Genomic DNA, 21,246 nt, shown 5'->3' on the forward strand with positions numbered 1-21,246 from the left:
CAGAGATGGAGGCAGAGATGAGGAGATGGAGAGAGGGAGCAGCTGAGGACTCTAGACTCATGGAAAGAGAGGGATTGGGTGCTGGCAGCCAGGAGGCAGGCTTACAGAATGTGACCTTTGGTTTTTTAATTATTATATATTTCTGAGTGTTTTTGTGTACATCCCCCCTCCCCCACAGCAAAAACAAACCAACAGAGGGAATGGAAGCAAATACTGTTGAATATGATGCATGGAGGAGACTGTAATCATTGCAATGAAGCGATGGTGTAAAGCCAATGTTCTCCCATGTTAAACTATCACTTAGCTCACAATAAAAATGTAAAACAAAAAATTAATTAGATGTACATGTAGGAAAAATAACCAAGGGTAAATGAAAGTTAAGACATTTAAAGAAAACTTCTGAATGGAGTTAAAGAAATATTTCACAAACCTCAAATTGAGAGCAAGACATTATGAAAATGACATTACAGTAACCTATTCATTTCTGAATGTTCGTGCTGTCAAACTATATAATAAAAATGATAAATGAGAGCGAGCTTGAAAGGTATAGTGTAGGAATTCCAACTAAAACAAAAATATTTAAAGAATATATTATTTTGGAAAAATATTACACTGAAAAATAAAAATAATATGGTTACTAAATGATAATATTCAACTACTGTGTACCATTAAGAAAGTGAATATCTTTACTGTGCCTTAATTTTCCTATTTGTTTCAGAAAACTATTGACTAAAATCCAGGTTAAACATAATTTACCAAAATTACACACTGATTTTACTTTTAATGTATTATTTTCAATCCTTGGCCACTCCTTCTAGAGTGCTTCAATGAAATACTATCAATATTTTCACTTGAAATAAATTGGATGAATGAAATATTCTTATAAGGAAAATAAAGACTGGTGAAGGAAAGTCTGAGAATCAAGTGCAAGAAGATTTTGGCCATTATCTTCAAATATCAGTTTAATTACCCACTTAGCTCACTTACAGTGAAAATGTTAGTAAATTATGATAGTCTGCTGCTTTTTGCATAGTTCTACTTAAGGGTAACAGAACAAAATACATGCATAACATAGAGTAACTACATTTTTTTTTTTTTAAGGTTTTTATTGTGGATTGAGTGAAAGATTACAGGGCACATCATCAGTTTCACATTCAACCATTCATATGACTTGTTTCATTACGTTGATTATAATCCTCAGTTAACAGAGTTTCTCTATATCCTCTTTAGCTTTTTTTGGGGCGGGGGGGAACTTTGCCTTTTTGGAATTTACAGTCTCGGCTTTTAGGGAAGGTTTTTACATTTATCTGTGGATATCCAGGGCTCATGTATGTGATTACTAACAAGCATAACTGAATAATCAGACGAGGGACAGTTTGCTATGTCTGCTAGGTGGCTAAAGTCTGATCCTCAGAGTCTATGGTTTGGACGGTCTGCAACGCTTGGGTAGAGTAACTACAATTTGGTATACAACCAGAAATTTAATTATCATACCTTACTCATATTAAGTACTGCAGGAAGAGGGAAGTAATTCATGAGTGCTTTAGAGAGCTTTTATAGATGACAAATCTGTATTTATAGAGACACATACTAGGTATTTAACAATTACTCATAAATGCTCGAAAGAGATTACCTCAAACTTATTAAAACCACAGAGGAAAATTATTTTAACCCTCATTTGAAAGACCAAATATGATGCATTTAATTTAATATGTATAAAAGTTATTAGAAAACCAAAGTAAAAATTTTATTAATCCATTAGATTATGTGTTTGCAATTGGCATATGAAGAGGCTTCAAATAGTTTGTGTAAAGAATAGAATTAAATACAATAGAATTTTCCCACAAATTCCCTTATATGAGATAAGAAGCAATATGGTTCAGAAATTGAGGTATGACATTGAGCAAAACTTACGCTATAGTAATGAAGCGCATTCCTTACCTAGTTCAATACATGTAATTCCAAGAGACCATACATCTACTTTGCCATCATACTGTCCTTCATCCATGGCTAAAATTACTTCTGGGGCCATCCTAAAATATAAAATAAAAGTTTAAAAAATGTATACAATTCTTTGAGAATACAGTGACCATTTATATGGGAAACATTTGTCTGAATCCCAGTCAATTTAAGAAGTGGCTGGTGAGTTGGAACCACCAACCTTGCAGTTTAAACTCACCAGCTGCTCCTTGGAAACGGTACACAGGACTGTTATGAGTCAGAATTGACTCAATGGCACTTCACAACAACAACCACAAAAAAACAAACAGTGGGAAATAAATGTAATACATACATAATTTGAGGGAATTCTGGTGTGGCACTTTGGGTTAATGAGCTGGACTGCAAAGTCAGTTAGAACCTCAAGGTTGGTGGATCAAGCTCACCAGCTGCTCCTTGGAAACCCTATACAGAGTTGCTATGGGTTGGAGTTAACTCGATGGCACTTTAACAACAACATATAATTTGAGACTATTCTTATTCTCACTGTTTGCCATGAACACACAGTAGAACTCAAAATGAAAGACATCCCCAGAACAGTGCTATATTCTGCACTAGTCTGCAGATTGTAATACTGCATATCCCTTATAAACTAACATTTCTCACACATTTTAGTCTAGGATCTCAATACACAATCTAATTTTTGCTTCAAATATTGAATATTATCAAGACAACAAATAGTGTCAGTTTGACATGACATGCTGACTTCATTTATTTGAGAAACTGGATAACCACAGTTCATCTGTCAGTCTTTCCTTGAAATAAAAATAACATTTGATGATAAAAACTCACAACTCAATCAAAAAATTTTCACCTTGTAAATTTTTTAGCTATAAAATGAAACATTGATTCATATTTCAAGTAGAGTCTAAAGCTCTTGACACTTTGACTTAATTATTTCATTTGTATTTAGTATTAAGCATAGACACAGTAACTGCTGACTAGTAAGATTTTGTTACTGCTATTATTAAGTGCCATTGAGTTGGTTCTGAGTCATAGGAACCCTGTATAGGGTTTCTAAGGAGCAACTGGTGGTGGTGTTCGCAATCCAATGCTGATCCTACAGTGTCACACCAGGAGTCCATATTACCAGACAAACGTGTATATGTGTTTGTGAAATCTGATAGATACGTACCCAGTACTTGTGTTCCAAAACATACTATGCATGTTATGAAATATGTAAATGAAGTAAGCTTTCAATTGTCAATAATAGGGTGCTTCTAATTTTTTAAGACACTTAAGTAAATTTAGGAAATTACTAACTTAAAATTTTTTACTTTTTTAAGTTAAAAGATTGTTGTTTTTTTATTACAGGACTTTCCATGGACTTGTGAATATCTAATATTCATTACCGATTTCTAAAGTGGTAAAGTATAATTTACTCACAGAACCTTTTTTATACATAGACCATGATTCTACATGAGGAGCTTTGGTAGCGTAGTGGTTACAAATTGGGCTGCTAACCGCAAGATCAGCAATTCAAAACTACCAGCTGTTCAGTGGGAGAAAGATGCGGCTTTCTGCTCCCATAAAGATTTACATCCTTGTAAACCCCATGCAGGGTCACTGTGAGTTGGAACTGACTCCATGGTACTTAACTACATGGAGTCCTGGCATGGCACTGTAAGCTAAGTATTGGACAGCTAACCTCAAGATCCACAGTTCAAACCCACCAGCCACTCCTTGGAAACTCTGTACAGGATGGCTATGAGTCAGAATCGACTCAATAGCACTAAATCACAGGGTTCTACATAAGAAATTTTTGTCATCTAAAGCACTGACCCTCAAATTTTAAAATTTATATACCTATGTAATTTGAAAATATTTATCCTCTTGCACATTTTTTAAGGCAACTTCTAAATTTTTTATAAATTCAGTTGTTGTTGTTGTTGTGATGTTCCGACTCATAGCGACCCTACACAGGGTTTCCGAGGCTGTAAATCTTCACAGGAGCAGACCACCTCATCTTTCTCCCGCGGAACCGCTGGTAGTTTCGAACTGCTGACCTTGCGGCTCGCAGCCTGATTCGTAACCACTACGCTACCAGAGATTCAGTAGATGCAAAGAATACAATGTATAGCTGTTGTTTTCTTCTCTGTGTTGTTGTTGCTAAGTGTCATTGAGTCAGTTCTAACTCATAGTGACCCTGTATAGGGTTTCCTAGGAGCAGCTGATGAGTTTAAACCACCAACCTTGTGGTCCAGTGCTTATCCTACAGCGTCACAACAGGGCTCTGTAATGTATAGTATAGTTGTTGTTAAGTACCGTTGAGTTGATTCCAACCTATGTCAACCTTGTATAGGGTTTCCAAGGAGCAGCTGGTGAGCTTGAACCACTGACCTTCCAGTTCTCAAATGACTTTTCAGTCTGATGTATTAGCCCACAGCGCCACACCAGGACTCATACAGTACAGTATATATATCTATGTTACACATTGTATGAGTATTTTAAATATATTTCATCATAACTTTAGAGCTGCAAAATTAGCTAATTTCTATTTTTTAATTATAAAAAAATATAACCTATAGGACAAGATGTCTTCATGGTAATGTTATTCAGCCAAATCAAAATCACTTGCTGTCAGAGAAGTCTGAGTGCACTTTTCATTGCTAATATGGGTTCCATGAAAATCATGAGTTCTAAATTTTAAGCTATAAAAAGGGGGTGAAGGGACAGAATGGGGTGAAAAGAGGAAAAGGAAAGTAAAAGAAAGGGAAGTGAGATGACTGGACAGAGAGAGGGTCCTACCATGAGTTTATACCCTGACTGCCATAAATGCTATACATTCTCAAATTGTCCCTTTGGTACACTTCAGAGAATTTTATATCCCAGAGAAGATCCACCATTGTAATGTTCAGGCTGGGTATGAAGCTCTTCTCTCAGAAAGCAGAGAGGGAAGATTTTGAGGGCAGACAGGAAAGGAGATGTAGTAACCATAATTATTTATGGATAAGATCACATACTATCTAAAATTTAATTAAAAATAAATGCAGATGGATGGGAGAGTAAGTTCACAGGACAGGACTGGACTGTGATAATGTGACTAGAACATGAGGCTTTATTATATTTTTGTCTACTTTTGTGTATATTTTAAATTCTCCATATGTTAAAAAACACCAAAAAATAAGAAAATGGCTTTGAAGTGGCTACTATTCTTCAGATACTTAGTATGAAGATCACTGAAACATAGCAAGGAAAAATCTACAGAAAACTTATGAATTTAAAATTCCATTTAGCATTTGTATTCTACTCCCCCTCCCATGAATTTTTTCCTCTACTTTTTCACTTCCACATCTAATTTATAATGCAGATAATAATAAAATGAATGAAATGGGGGGAGCACAAAATATTTTAAAAGGAGTTTCAAAGGCAGCACTCAAATCTTTATTAAAAACTACATAGTCCTTTAAGTTAAAATGTCCAAAATAGCATTAAATTTAAAGGAAAGAGATATGGCATCTGGCAAAAATGCACAACCACACATTGCATATTTCAATTATGACATCAATATCAGATAGGATGATTCTTACCAATATGGTGTTCCCACAAAAGAATTGGCAGGAGATGCCATGGAAGCAGATCCAAAGTCAGCAAGTTTCACCTGGCCTGGTTCTGTCAGAAGGATATTTCCTGCTTTGATATCTCTGGGTTTAAAGAATATCGAAAAAGTTATTGATCTTTTCTCTTCATAGACTATATTGAAAATAATAAAAATCAAACAAAAATCCCTAAGATAAAGATGGAGAAATCAAAATATAACTAAATCCTAGGATATTCTTTCTTATAACTGGGATAGTTAAGTATTAAGATACAAATTGAAAGTATAAACTCAAAATAAATACATAGTAACAATTTTCTAAAAGAGAAGATTTGTTGTTGCTGTTAAGCACCACCAAGTTAGTACCTACTCATAGCGACCCTATATGAAGTTTCCAAGGAGCGATCTTGTAGTTCAAACTGACCTTGCAGTCCAGCACATTAACTCAGAGCCACACCAGGACTCCAAAAGAGAAGATAAACAGTCATAAATAACAAATGATAGAAAATCAGCTAATGAGCTAATGTATAGTCTATATATGCAGTCTATTCCTTAGTACAAACAATAGATTTAAAAATAAAATTTAACTGGTAGTTGACAATCCTTTCATAATCGGTAAACTCCTGAATACTGCTTAGTGTAAAAAAAGGTCATTAAAAAAATACATACTTCATCTCCTGAAATGTGGCTAAAACCCAGAAAACATTATTCTTATTCTTTGCAAACTTTTACTCAGTTCTTATAATTACAAAATGAAAAAACTGAAGTCTATGGGTAATGTAACATCAATGATTCCATACTTTCAAACTTTGTTTAAAACAGCAAACATATGGTCTATCTAAATTAAGAACATCATGATACTTTTATAATGGAATTATATACCAAGTAGGCACTGTAACATACTTAACCTTTCAAAGTTTGAAAAAGAATCCAAGAGAACTTTTCAATTCTTACTATTGTATTATAATGCACGTTAATACTAAATGAATATTTTCCTTCAATTCCGTTAAAAAAAAAAAAAAAATAGAGGTACTTTGAAGTTAAGAATACCTGACGTCCTGATTCCAGCTGTCCATTCATTTACTTATACGAAATAAAGAGAAATCATGTAGATTTCTATTGGACCTGATTTTCCTCACATTAAAAAAATGTGACAACCCATTAACTCACAATGATCCTATTATATATGAGGTCGCTTCAAAAGCTTTGTGGACAAATGGAATAAAAAAATAATGGAATTTTTCCATGAAAATTTTTTGACAACCCCTCATGTATTTAATGGAGTGCAGTGGCTCTGGTAGCGTAGTGGTTATGACTCGGGCTGCTAACCTCAAGGTCGGCAGTTCAAAACTACCAGCCGTTCTGTGGGAGAAAGATGAGGCTTTTGGTACCCGTAAAGATTTACAGCCTCCGAAACCCTGTACAGGGTCCCTATGAGTTGAAACCGACTCCACAGTACTTAATAACAACAACAGTGGCTCCATATGATAAGCAATGTCCACAAGGTCTGCGGTCAAACCCATCGGCCACTCTGAGGGAGAAATATGAGGCTTTTTGCTCCCTCAAAGACTTAAAGCTTCAGAACCTATATAGGGTCACTATAAATCAGAACTGATTTGATGGCACCTAACAACAATAACATATACTTAATATGTATTATACGATTCATATATTTAATAAAAAATTGTTAGTTTTTCATAAAGCAGCCAAAACTAATACAAATACCAAAAATAAAATGATTTAATATCAAAGTATACTGTCCATTATCAAGGATTAAAGCATAAAGACTCTTAAGTAGCTTTTAATTATCCATGTCATGAAATCAATGGAGCAAATCTGGCAGTAGCAGTTACCAGCAGAACAAAAAATCTAGATTCAGTTCTAGTTCCAATTTATCTGGTGTTTTTTTTTTTTTTAACCTTTAGGAAATTAGTTTCAAATTGGGGCTTTAGGTTTTCATCTGTAAAATAAAAAAAGACTATAGGATCTCTACTGTACCATAGATCAAGGAGCTCTGGTGGCATAGCAGTTAGGAGTCGGGCTGCTAACCTGAAGGTCAACAGTTCGAAACCACCAGCCAGTCTGCAGAAGATGAGACTTTCTGCTTCTGTAAAGATTTACAGCCTCAGAAACCCTATACAGGGTCGCTATCAGTCGGAACCGATTCCATGGCATACTACCACCACCACCCTACTATACAGTTTATAAATTAAGTGATTCTACAATCAAATGTCTACCACAAGTCCATAAAGTACACATAACTTAAGAAGGCCTAGCAATATGAGTAGGTAAAATTAAAACTATTGAAAAGAGAAATTGAATGTAATCCTTTTAGAAAATGGACATGCTAAAAATATACATTTATAAGATTCTGTAATGCTTCTTTTTGACTATAATCACCAAAATTTTCAGTTAATACATTTTAAGGTTGATAAATATAATAAACCATCTGCTTGTTAATATATGATCATTTACAAAGCACTTACCTATGGATCATTGTATGAGAATGTAAGTAGGCTAATCCCTGGAGAGCACCATGTGTAATTGCTGCTATTTCCACTTCTTGTAATGGTTTTTTGTGAACTTAAAATAAAGAATTCATTTGAAACTAGTTAGTGTATAAAATATTTTTATTCTGAATAACAAATATACATATCTAATACATGGGAAATTACAGGATACTAACGTTTAACAAGAAGGAATTTACTTTCCTTGATAGTAAAACAAGTTTATAGAACTTTATACCTTGTATACAGTTGTGTCCAGTTACTACTGTATGGCACAGTAAATTTTCCTACTAACAATCTTAAAGAATTGCTTGGCAGTTATAATAACAAAAGTGACAGAAGAGATGTTCTCCCTTTGATCTGAATGTAAAGAGCTGATCGATCAAGCTGCTGAAGTAACAAACAAATCGGGAAAACGCCTGTAAAGTCACAATGAAGCAATCCAGCTTTGTTATGCCGTTATATAATATTTAATGAGGGTATCACATACCACACCCAGAGAATCTGGAAAAGGTAAAGCTTCTCTATTTTTAAAAAGTTTTTACATTATTTATTTAGTATTAACATAGCTTAAGGGAGCTTTCATTGCATTATTTTCCTATAGTTATTTTTTAATAATTCAAGGAAACTTACCTTCTAGTAAATCTGAAGCAGATCCTAAACAATATTCCATTACAAGCTACATGGGAAAAATTTTATAAAAATATTAAAACATATTATTACAAAGATTTCTTTTTAGATCAAATAAATTCACCCAGGAAATCCAGAAGATAATTTGAAGTAAATTAGTACTAGTTATCGTTTACCTTGAAAAGACACATACTTAATTCATCAGTTTGTTAAATAAATGCATAAAGTTAAGTCAATAAGTTGATCTTTTAATAATGCTAACAGTCACTTTTACAAAATGAGTATTTCATACATAACTATTAAGATTAGAAAAGAATACTCTGTTATCTTATAGTAACCATACCAATACCAGTTAGAAAGCTTAAAATATACTCTGGAACTAAATGTAGGTTTATAGCTTAAATATCTTTTAGCATAAATCACTCTTTTAAAGTAAATACAAAATATCTCACATATGCCAGGTTATTTTATACATAATAACTAATTTAATGCTTTCAACAACACTATGCTGTTTTTAGTTGCCATCCACTGACCCCTAACTCATGGTGACATCATGCACAATGGCAGGAAATGCTGCCAGGTTACATACACATCATCTTCATAACTGACTACAGATCTGACCACTGTGATCCATAAAGTTTAGAAGAACTGATTTTCAGAAGCAAGTAGCAGATCTTTCTTTCCTAGTCCATCTTAAGTATAGAAGCTCAGCTGAAAACATGCAAGTGACTACTGACAAACAAGTAATGGCTATGCAAAAGGTGCACTGGCCGGAAGCTGGGTCTCCTGCATTGAAGACAAGAATCCCACCAACGACCTCCACAACTTTATAAGGTAGGTTCTATCATTACACCTGTTTTGCAGATGGGAAATCTGAGAAACTGAGGCAAGCTGTCCAACATTACTGTTGCTTATTTAACCATAGCCTCAAGTCTAGGAGTCCCTCTAAAATTTAAAGTGGATGAAAATGTACCAAACATTAAAAATATAAATCTAAGTTCAGCCTACTAAAATGAGAATTAGTTGTGGTTTTCATTAGTTATTCAATAAAAAGGGGCCATTTCTGTTTAAAAGAAATTTAGCATTTCTTTTAAATGAGTAATTATCATGCCTATAAAACTGTAGAATTCGAAGGTACTGCTTTTCCTCTCTCAGCATTAACTAACATTTCAGGTGTTTTTGCATGCCTTTACACACCAGTCTGAGACATTCTTAATGAATTCTAAAACAAAACCAACTAAAGTTAAAGCAAAGCAAGAGCAGATACTTACCCATGCTGTGTGCTCACGTAAATAGCAACCTTTGTATTCTATACTGTTAGGATGTTTTATTCTTTGTAGAAACTTGACTTCCTTAATAATGTCCTGCCATTTCTGTGAAGAGAAAAAAATGAGAAAATTTAGGAATGATAACTTTTAAATAGGTTAAATAAGAAAAACACAATTACTAAATTATGAAGAGATGACAAATCAAATACAACTGATTTATTTGTAATTTTTACAATAAATGTTAAAATATAAAGGTTAAAAGAAATTACACGCATACAGTTTATAACTCAATTATTTTATTCAATGTAGGGCAATCCTTCTAATGACAGAGAATGAAAAACTAAGATAGGAATAAGCCTTCTGGGATGTCAGTAATGGTCTGCTTCTGGCTCTAAATTCTAGTTAAATGGGAACATTCACTATGTGAAAGATTTTTTAAAAAATATATACACTTAATATTTGTGTTCTTTACTTTATGCATGTTATATTCTTAAAAAAGGGATGGGTGCTCCCCTTCTCCCTGATTAGCAATAGTATATCTTTCTCTAACATGCTCCCCAAAACATATAAACTTAACTTACCTCAGTAGATTGTTTTCCACTGTAGGACATTTTCTTGATGGCCACCACTTCATTGGTGCGCACATCTCGTGCCTACAAAATTAACAAAGAAAGGATCATTATGAAAATTAATACATTAAATCTGGGCAATATATTTCATTAAGACTAAGTCCATTTGTAAAATAGCACGTGAAAAACCATTTAAAACTGTTTTTATAAACCATTAATAATATAAAATTTATAAAATTATCCAAAAATTGACTGGTACTTTGAAAATAAAAATAAAAGTTTATATTTTTTAAATATTGTGGTAAATATTTATGTAACAACATATTTTCCATTTCAATACTCTTCACATGTACACTACAGGGACATTAAATGTATTCATCATGATGTGCAACCGTCACCATTTTTCCATCACCCTTAACAGAAACTCAATTTCTTAAGCTTTCCCCCTTGCTCCCCTCCCTCTCACCAGCCCTAGTAACCTTAGCCACTAATAATTTTATGTCTTTATACATTTGCCTATTAGTTATCTTATACATGTGGAATCAAGCAATATTTGCACTTTTGTGACTGACTTACATTATTCAACAGGATGTCTGCAAGATTCATTTTGTACCATGTATCAGGAGTTTTCATTACGGCTGCGTATTCCATTTATGTATGTACCATATTTTGTTTAACCATTTGTTTATTGATGGACATTTAAGCTGTTTCCATTTTGGGTCTATTATAAATAGTGCTGTTGGGCTATTGTGAATAGTGCTCAAATGAACATTAGTGTACATATGTTTGTTTGTACTTTGGCTTTTCCTTCTTTGGGTATATCACCATGACTGGACCTGCTAGACTGCATAGTAATTCTATGTCAAACTTTTCGAGGAATTTCCAAACTGTTTTCTACAGTTCTGTTTTATAATTCCTTCCATTTTCTTCTTCCTTTTTCATTGCCAAGTTTTCACATACATGTAGCAATGGTAGTCTCAGGGAACACCAAAGTCAATTGGTAGAACACAATCCAGAGAGACAATGTTCTACATTCTACTTTGGTAAATAATGAATGGGATCTTAAAAACCTGTAGCAACTATCTAAGGTACAACTACTGGTCTCTTCCATCTGGAGGAAAGAGGAGTAAAGGAAACCAAAGTTATATGGGAGAGGGGCTGTGTGCTGACGACCAGGGGACAGGTTTGTAGGGTATACCCTTTGGTTGGTTGATGATGAATGGAATGGATTGTAACCATGGCAACGAAACAATACATGATAGGATGAATGTAAAACTAATGTTCTCCCCACAAGAAAAATGAGCCAGAACATGAGAAGATATATGCACACCAATGTTCATAGCAGCACTATTTACAATAACAAAAAGATGTAGACAGCCAAAGTGCCCATCAACTGAAGAATAGATAAACAAACTGTGGTAGATACACACAATGGAATATTATGCTACCTTAAAAAAATAACAAGGAAGCTGCAAGCCATCACCTAACATGGATGAACCTTGAGGACATTATGTTTGAGTGAAATTAGTCAGTCACAAAAGGATAAATACTGCATAGGACCACTACTGTAAAAGACTAAGTAAGAAAAAGAACCCATACTAAAGGGGGGGTGGATTCTTTGCTGGTTGCTGGGATGTGGGGGTGGGGTAAGGGGAGGGAGGAGAAGGTGGAGCATAGGGCAGGGAAAAGACACAGGATAGTTTGGGTGCTGGGGAGGGGGGCAATAAACAAGAAGGGAGAGGGGTATGGAAGAACAAAGCAGATGGGAGAACAATTAGGCAGGTTTGAATGGGCCAAGTGGGACAGAGGTAAATAATGATGTATGCACAACCTTGGAACAACAGGGTTCTGGTAAACAGAGATTGAGACATGGCTGGAATGGGGAAAGGGGGGATATAATGTTAAGATGCTTGGCTGTCTTTTGAATTTTGGCTTTCTTTGCATTATATTATAAAACAGACACTGGAGTGGGAGAGAAAGGAATAGCCAGAAACATCACCATAGAAAGCTTGTAAGTCTGTCTTCTGCTTATAACTGACTGGAATACCTAAAACGGGCCTACAACGTACCCAGGGAAGGAGGCATCCTGCGGAGCCTCTGCATTTACATAAGACTATGGGTGGAAGCCTGAACCACATCCAGATCTTCAGAGATGGGAAATTTCCACTTGAAAGGACGAGGAGACCAGCCTGGAGTGGCTAAAGAACAGAAGATACTTCTTGAAAGAAAGACCAACAGGAAAAATATAACAATAGAGGCAGACCAACTGTTACTACAAGAACAAGCAAGTTGCTTGCCCAGAAGACATCAAGGCAAGTGGTCGGGTCCCCTCAATGCAAACCCCCTTCCAAGACTAAAATTCAATGGGAATACATGCTCTGATTGGTGACCATGCTCGCCACCAATAAGAGGAAGTGAGGGAAAAACAGCAATGAAGCTGTGAGCTAAGCCCTACAACATTCAATAGACTCCTGTGAACCCGGGTGGAGACCTGGTTAGCCAGCAGTGTAGCAAGACCTGGGGACTCTTCGGCCCAGAGTCAGTGACAGCCACAGCGGACTAAAGTGGAGAGTGAAGTGTCCAGCTGGTAAGAAGAGAGGGCACATGCATAAGAATACCCATACGTGTAAATAATACCCACTTGACCTGGTTTCAATGACTGGATGATCAGAGCTCAACCAGAAGAAGACAGAAGAGGGGAAAAAAAAAAGAGTAATCTGATACAATTTGATGAACTTGACCTACACCTATGGATGCAGTAGCTCAAAAGAGGGAACAAATCTTTACAGCGAGGATCATTCCAACCCCCTCCATACACAGAGTAGACAGGGATGGGCAACTTGGACATTGGCTACCCAAAATGGGGGAGGGTGGCTACAAAGGCAAGAAGTGACTGGCTTACAAGCTTTCAAGAGGGAACCTAGATCCAGAGGGTGTGGGGGAAGGTAGAATCTCCACTGAGTAGTATCCAATCTGTCTAGGCGGGCTGATGAAAGGAAATGCAGATAGGTCTCTTAGGATACAACAGTGAATAATTGTTATCAGGACTGATTGTGAGGGTTGGAAATGTAAAGGTAGACGTTTTTATAGCAAGGAGGGGCGTAATTAACTTTTCAGTCTAGGAGCCGAGGTTCCTGGGACCATCAATGGAGAAGAACGGAGAGTGGGACTCTACCCAGAGAAGCAGTAATGCCTGAGGTGGAGGCAGAGAAAAAGACGTGGAGAGATGGAGCAGCTGGGGACTTTAGATCCAGAGAGGGAGAGGGGCTGTGTGCTGACAACCAGGGTGGTGCAGGCTTGTAGTGTATACCCTTTGGTTGGTTGATGATGCATGGAGGGGATTGTAACCATGGCAATGAAATGATATACGATAGGATGAATGTAAAACTAATGCTCTCTCTCCCATGTAAACTATCACATAATTCACAATAAAACATTAAAAAAAAAAAAGTTGCAAAGGAGCAATTAGTGCATGGACAAAATGGACCATACAAATATCAGTCTCCATGACTCTGAGACCAGAATAACTAGATAAAAGGACACACACTACATAGAGTGGGAGAAAAATGTAGAACAAAACAGAAAATCATAAAAAAGACCACGTTTACTGGTCAGACAGACACTGGAGAAACCCCTGAGACTGTAGTAACCCTTAGTCACCCTTCAGGTCTAAGAAGTGAACTTACCCCCATAGCTCAATTTTCAAACAATAAGCAGGTTTATCAGGGGGAAACAATACAGTAGGGAAGTAGTAAGCACATCTTAGAATCATCAACCATTTAAAATCAAAAGGGCAGTTTTACCTAGGACAAAGTGTAGTAAGGTTAGAAAATAAGGCGAAACGGAGGCAGGAAACACAGGGAAGAAGTGTTATTACAGTGTGGGGATTGCCATCAACGACATGAAACATGCGTGTTAGTTGTTGAACAGAAAACTAGTATGCTCTGTAAACCTTCACCCAATTCAAAATAAAAACTTAAGAAAAAAAGGCCATGGCTTGGGTCACGTACACATCAGTAGTCAAATTAACACCTGTGTTTTTAAAAGAGATTTAAATAGAGAATAACAGAATATTTACAAAATCCTTAAATGTTCAAAAATTAAGTGAAATACTTGTACATAGATCTTTTACATCAGATTTACCCAATGAAATACATCTTTTGATTTCTTGACTGCTGGTTCCAAGTGTTGATTGTCTAGCCAAACAGAAATGAAATCATGGACCTCAAATACTTCACTTTTTATGATACTATTTACTGGTTGTTTATTCTGTTATGTTCAGATGAAGAGTACTAGATAGTTATGTTGTATAATGTTACTAAATTTGAGTCTGTCTGAAGTTTCTTCATGTAAGTTATGCTTTTTGTTTTTTCCCAACAATATCACAAAAGTGATGTGCCCTTCTCAGGGTGTCATTTCAGGGGTACATGGTGTTAGGTCTTATTATTGGAGATATCAATGATCTTGTTAACCTTAATTAAGGTGGACCCTGCCAGGTTTCTCCACTGACTTTCCTGCTTTAATTAATAAATGCCTTGGGGGAGATACTTGAGATTATGCATACATACAGCTTCTCTTTCAACCCTTGTCTACAAATGGCTAAAACAGCTATTTCCCTCAGTCATTCTACACTTAATAATAGGAACTATTTTCTTGCTCAAATTGTTACAACTTCGACCATTGTGAAGCTCTTTCAGGTTAACTCTTAATTTCTTAAAAATAACTGTGACTGTCTAAAGCAAAAACGACACCACTATATTGTGGGACTATAATATATAAGGAGGCTTCAAAAGGTTCATGAAAAATTCCAAAAGCTTTTCATTCTATTCTTCCACAAACTTTTTGAAACCCCTTTGTATGTACATGTAATAATACATATGACAAGAACAGCATAAAGGATGTAAAGAGGTAAATGGGACCTGCAACATTTTTACATTTTACTCAAAGGTGTGTAATATTAACAAATGAAATGAAAAGAGGAAAAAATATTCTCCTAAAAGAGAAAAAAAGCAAAGTAGAAGTCAAAAGCTTTTTAAGAACCAAATTGTTGTTGTTAGGTGCCATCGAGTTGGTACCGACTCATAGTGGCCCTATGCACAACAGAATGAAACACTGTCTGGTCCTTGGCCAACCTCACAATTGTTGCCAAGCTTCAGCCCATTAATACTGCCACTTTGCCAATCCATCTCACTGTGGGTCTTCCTCTTTTTCTCTGACCCTCCACTTTACCAAACACAACATCCTTTCCAGCAACTGGTCTCTCCTGACAATATGTCCGAAGCAGCAGAGACGAAATTTGGCCATTCTGGTCTCCAAGGACCTATTTGTTCTTTTGGCAGCCCGTGGTACCTTCAATATTCTCCTCCAACACCATAACTCAAATGCATCACTTTTTCTACAGTCTTCCTTATTCACTGTCCAGCTTTTGCATGCATATGAGGTTATTGAAATTACCATGGCTTGGTTCAGGTGCACCTTAGTCCTCAAGCTGACATCTTTGCTCTTCAACACTTTAAAAAAGTCTCATGCTACTTCCATGAGTGTTTCTGTTTGATCCAAGAAGAAGTCCTTGACAACTTCAATCTTTTCTCTATTGATAAGAATGTTGCTTATTGGTCCAGTAGTGAGGATTTTTGTTTTCTTTACATTTTAGATATGTAATTCATACTGAAGGCTGTGCTCTTTGATCTTCATCAGTAAATGTTTTAAGTCCTCTTCACGTTCAGCAAGCAAGTTATCATCTGCATATCGCAGGTTGTTAATGAGTCCAGATCTTTGCACATTTTGTTGTAATATTTGACTTTGTCAAATGAGTTATGAGTAATGTCTTATATTCATTCTCACCCCTCAGAGAGAAAAGGAGTAATGAAAAAGTTAGGTGAAAAAGGGTTCTAAGTAAATAATGGAGTCCTTGTGTGGCACTGTGGGCTAATGCGCTGGACTGCAAGTTGCTTTGAACCACAAAGTTGGCTCCTCAGCAACCCTATACAGGGTCACTATGGGTCAAAATCGACTCAATGGCACTTAACAACGAGCAAATAGGTTCAAACCCACCAGTTGCTTCTGAAATATTAACAAAAGTTACCAGGATTCAATTTTGAGGTTAGTAGAGACTTTGGAATAATTACAATGGGAAAATTCAAAAAACTTGAGGGAAAGACAAAAATTCATTTAAAAAAATCTATGTACATCAATAGATTCAGAACTCTAAGAAAATAGTCAAATGGACATTTTGTTGTTGACTGCTCTCCAGGAAGTTCCAACTCACAGCAACATTCCATACAACAGAATCAAACACTGCTTGGTTCTGGACCATACTCACAATTGTTATTTATATTTGAGCCTACTGTTGCGTTGCTGTCAACCATTTCATTGGAGGAGGGGTTTTCCTCTTTTTTCCCTAACCCTTCCGTTTACCATACATGATGTCCTTCTCCAGGGACTGGTCCCTCCTGACAATATGTCCAAAGTACAAGACACGAAGTCTTGCCATTCTGGCTTCTAAGGAGCGTTGTGACAGTACTTTTCCCATGAAATATTTGTTTTTTGAGACTAGAATGTTTTATCTAGCTCTTTCAGCTTGAGAAATGTTGATTTTCTAACTCTAGATCTTTGACCATTTCATTATAATTCTTAACTCAGTCTTCTAGAGATGCACTTTGAAATTTTTCTATTCAGCTCTTAAAACTTTTTCAGGCCGCGTTCCTCATCTCGCGCCGCCGCCACCGCCCCCGCCCCTGGCTCCCGATGGAGACTGATGCGCCCGAACCCGGCCTCGCGGCACGACCCCTGCAAGATGTTCATCTGGGGACTCAGTTGGCAGATTACGCAGGAAGGGCTGCGTGAATACTTCGGCCAGTTCCGGGAGGTGAAGGAGTGTCTGGTGATGTGGGACCGCCTGACCAAGAGATCCAGGGGTTTCGGCTTCATCACTTTCATGGACCAGGAGGGGGTGGATAAAGTGCTGGCGAAATCGCCGCACTAGCTTGACTCCAAAACAATTGACCCCCAAGGTTGCCTTTCCTCGAAGAGCACAGCCTAAAATGGTGACTCGAAGAGAAGATCATCTTTGTGGGAGGGCTGTCAGTGAACACCACGGTGGAGGATGTCAAGCAGTATTTTGAACAGTTCGCGAAGGTAGATGATGCTATGTTGATGTTTGACAAAACCACCAATCGGCACCAAGGGTTCGGTTTTGTCACGTTTGAGAGTGAGGACATAGTGGAGAAAGTGTGTGAAATCCATTTCCATGAAATCAACAAAATGGTGGAATGTAAAAAAGCTCAGCCAAAATAACCCTATGGGATGGAAGCCTTTATGCTGGACATCAGCATGCTGGGTTACCCGGTTTCCAAGCCACGGCCTATGCCAGCCGGAGTTATACAGGCCTTGCCCCTGGCTACACCTACCTCTCCCGAGCGCCCCAGTTCTCCCCGAGCTTACAGCGATTCCTCTCACTGCTTATGGACCAATGGTAGTGGCAGCAGCGGCGGCAGCTGTGGTTTGAGAAACAGGTTCGACTCCCAGCCGCACCGGGGGATTCCTGGGGATCACCAGCCCTGGCCCCATGGCTGAGCTCTACGGGGCGGCCAATCAGAACTCGGGGGGTCAGCAGTTACATCAGCGCCGCCAGCCCTGCCCCCAGAACAGGCTTTGGCCACAGTCTTGGGGGCCCCTTGATTGCCACAGCTTTCACCAATGGGTACCACTGAAGCAGGGACTGGCAGCAGAAGTACCCCAGCCTGCAGCTGAGGACCACAGTGAGCCAGCCGAGTAGGGGGAACACCTCAGCCACACCCCCTGCTCCCGCAGCGGCTAGGAGGTTGCTACTCCCTGTCCCCCTTTCCCTGGGCCCAGCCCCTGCCCTGCTGTCCCCCAAGTTGTCTGGCCCCTCTACTAACCTCCCCCGTCTTCTCTCCTTGCCTCCCCCCTCCCTGCCCGCTTTTATTTATTTTGGATTAGCTGGTTGACCCTCTGGGTTTTCCCCTCTTGGGCCTGCGCCCCTCTCTCCCCACTGTGCCCCCATAGGACCACCCCCAAGAAAGCTTTTGTATTTGTGCATAGCTAGAATGAGGGTGGAGGGTGCCTGCTAAAGTGGCCGCAGTCCTGACCCTTGTTTTTTATTCGGATTTTCCCTCCTTTCCTCTGTCCTCTTTATTTAAAAAAAAAAAAAAAAGATAAAGCGTTTTTAAACTATTTCTAGGTTTGTGAATGTGAAGCCCCAGGCTGCAGGGGGTTAGGAGCCAGGTGGCCACCAACAGCTGAGAACAAAGTGTCTATGTGGGTGTGGGCCCCTGACCACTGCCCTCGGGGTCTGGAGTGGACAGGGCTGCATAGGCCAGGCGAAGCCCCTGGACCCATCTCGGTCCTGTATCATATATAAATACTGTGAGGTGATGATGCCCCATCCCTCTCTGGACCCCTGGGAGCAAGGGCATCATCTCCGCCCCCTACCCCCCAGTGTTTCTGTCCCCTCAGACACTGTTACTGTAAGCTTGTAGGCCTCCGCTGTGCCAGCAGCAGGCCAGCTCTCTCAGACCCTGGGGTGGGGAGGGGTAGGCCTTGGGTCTCACCCTGAAAACCGAGTGTGGGGGCAAAGGAAGAGAAGAGCTTGCCTGGAGCCACTGCTGACAAGGCAGTAACTCTCCAAAGCTCTCCTCCTGTCTCCTGCCCTGGTTAGGCCCTCAAGGCTTCTGCTCTGAGCCCCATCCCACCCCCCAAAGTGGGGGCATGGGGGTATTTTGGGAAGGGGCGGACCCCAGGGAAAAGCAAAGCTTGTAAGGGAACCCCCACATTCTCTAACTGAACTTTCCCACCAAAACCCCTTGGCAGTCCACACACACCCCCCCCCACCTCCCGGCTCCAGAGCCCCCCCTTCAAAGGACAAAGTGAGGCTCAGGGTCTGTGTGTTCATGACCAGTGGCAGGGCTGAGACCCACCCAAGGTCTTTCCTTTCTCTGGCTCCCACTCCCTCAGGCCTGAGGCTGGAGGACTTAAGCTCCCTTCTCCCTTAGCTCTAGCCTTCATGCTTCCCTTTGGAGAGTTCATTGTCTGTGAAGTGCTTAACCTATTAGCCCTGAGAACATAAAGCAATAATCTTTGTTACTGAGACTCAGCTGTTCGTGGGTTTTTTGTTTTGTTCTGCTTTTGTTTTTAATATTTCCTAATAAAAGAGAAGCTGCATTTTATTCATTTTTATTTTTAATTTTCTACACGTTGGAGCTGAGTCCCAAGGGACTTGGTCTTTGCTTTTTTCTGCTTCCTCTGACCCTCCCACTCCCCTGGGCCCACCCAAGGGCTCAGGACTCTGGAATTCCTTTTTTTAAAGATGTTACATGGTATTTCAAAGCAGCAAGCTACCACTCTCCAGTGTCTCATCTTTCCGTATCTGTAACTTCTTTTCCCAGGTTTTATTTTAAATTTCAAGTTCCTAATAAATTATTTGAAAATGGTAAAAAAAACAAAAACAAAAAACCTTTTCATTTATTTCTTTCACTTTAGCTTCTCTACACTCAAGTACAAGTTTCACAGTCTCTTCTAACACCCATTTTGCTCTTTCCTTTCTTTTCTGTCTTTTTAATTTACTTTTTCTACTCACTTACATGAGTCAGAATTACATATATATATAAAACGTAAATATCCAAAGGGCAGTAAATATCCAAAGGGCACGTTCTGTCAACCAGCCTGCCTCTTGGCCATAAGTACATAGCCTTTCTCAGTCCACAGAACTAGAGCCAGCAATTGCTCCATCTCTCCTCCCCACTGCCTCTGCTATTTTCTCAGCTGTTGCTACTTTTCTAGGTAGGGATCTCATGCTCCATTCATGCTCTTCCTTCTTGATGGTCTGCAATAGCTTGTTTCTCATATGAAAGAGTAATTACTCATGATTTAAAAGTTATACATCTTTTACAATTTCAGTTTTGACAATCGCAGTTAATCATGCTAACAATTATTCACAATTGAGTCATAAAATCCTATCACCATCATCCCTCATCCCTTTTCACCAGATTCATCTGGAAAAGAGGGAAACTATTCAGTGAGGAGTCTACTGTATTCCTCTCATACGAAGAATTCTTCCATTCTGGTTGAAATTCTGAGTCACTGCCATCATAGGTGAAAGTCTGTTTCATCAAATTGTAGCAGTTTGTACTTGTTCACAGTATTAACCATCTTTACCTTCCTCGGTTTGAGTTCTGGTCAACTAGCCATCCAAGGTAGATCAAATAGGTACTAGCTGTAAGTTTGAATGTTCACAAACACCTCCCTTCACTTCAGATCAGTTGGTCACTTCACTCTCAGCCCTAATCCCCAGGGGCTAGGTCAGTGTCCAAGGGCTCAGGAGTTTACACATCTTCCTAAATTCAGGCTGGACAGTCCTTCCACGTCTCTATGTCAAGGTCAATGGGTACTAATGGAACATGGGCAAAGTCAGCCCGTGTATTCCTTGTTCTCTGGGAGTCCACAGTATTTTCAATATTCTTTGCTAACACCATACTTCAAATGCATCCATTCTCTCATTGTCATACTTATTTATTGTTCAATTTCACATGCATATACAATTGACAATACCATGGCTTAAGGCGCAGAGTGGTGGTGGTGGTTGTGTGTGACCAAGTCAAATCTGACTCAAAGCAACCCTGTATAGGGTTTTTGAGACTATAAAGCTTTATGGGAAAACATCAAGGCAAGTGGCCAGGTCCTCTCAACGCATAACCCCTTCCAAGACTAAGACTCAA

General features: G+C 38.4%; 1 protein-coding gene and 1 pseudogene across 2 annotated transcripts in view; one reads left to right on the forward strand and one right to left on the reverse strand.

Moving 5' to 3' along the window:
- The window catches only part of TAOK1 (TAO kinase 1), an 85,899-nt gene that overhangs the window by 45,383 nt on the left and 19,270 nt on the right, over window positions 1-21,246 (reverse strand). For both annotated transcript variants that reach the window (XM_006874184.1, XM_006874185.1), the window contains exons 2-7: window positions 10,523-10,594; window positions 9,945-10,046; window positions 8,677-8,722; window positions 8,023-8,119; window positions 5,529-5,642; window positions 1,942-2,033 (exon numbers count right to left, since the gene is read on the reverse strand). In XM_006874184.1, coding sequence (XP_006874246.1) covers window positions 1,942-2,033; window positions 5,529-5,642; window positions 8,023-8,119; window positions 8,677-8,722; window positions 9,945-10,046; window positions 10,523-10,594 — 523 coding nt within the window. The remainder of the gene's footprint in view (window positions 1-1,941; window positions 2,034-5,528; window positions 5,643-8,022; window positions 8,120-8,676; window positions 8,723-9,944; window positions 10,047-10,522; window positions 10,595-21,246) is intronic.
- On the forward strand, window positions 17,258-18,222 carry LOC102835659 (annotated as a pseudogene).

The sequence above is a fragment of the Chrysochloris asiatica genome, unplaced genomic scaffold (assembly GCF_000296735.1).
Source record: "Chrysochloris asiatica unplaced genomic scaffold, ChrAsi1.0 scaffold00266, whole genome shotgun sequence".
NCBI lineage: Eukaryota > Metazoa > Chordata > Mammalia > Afrosoricida > Chrysochloridae > Chrysochloris > Chrysochloris asiatica.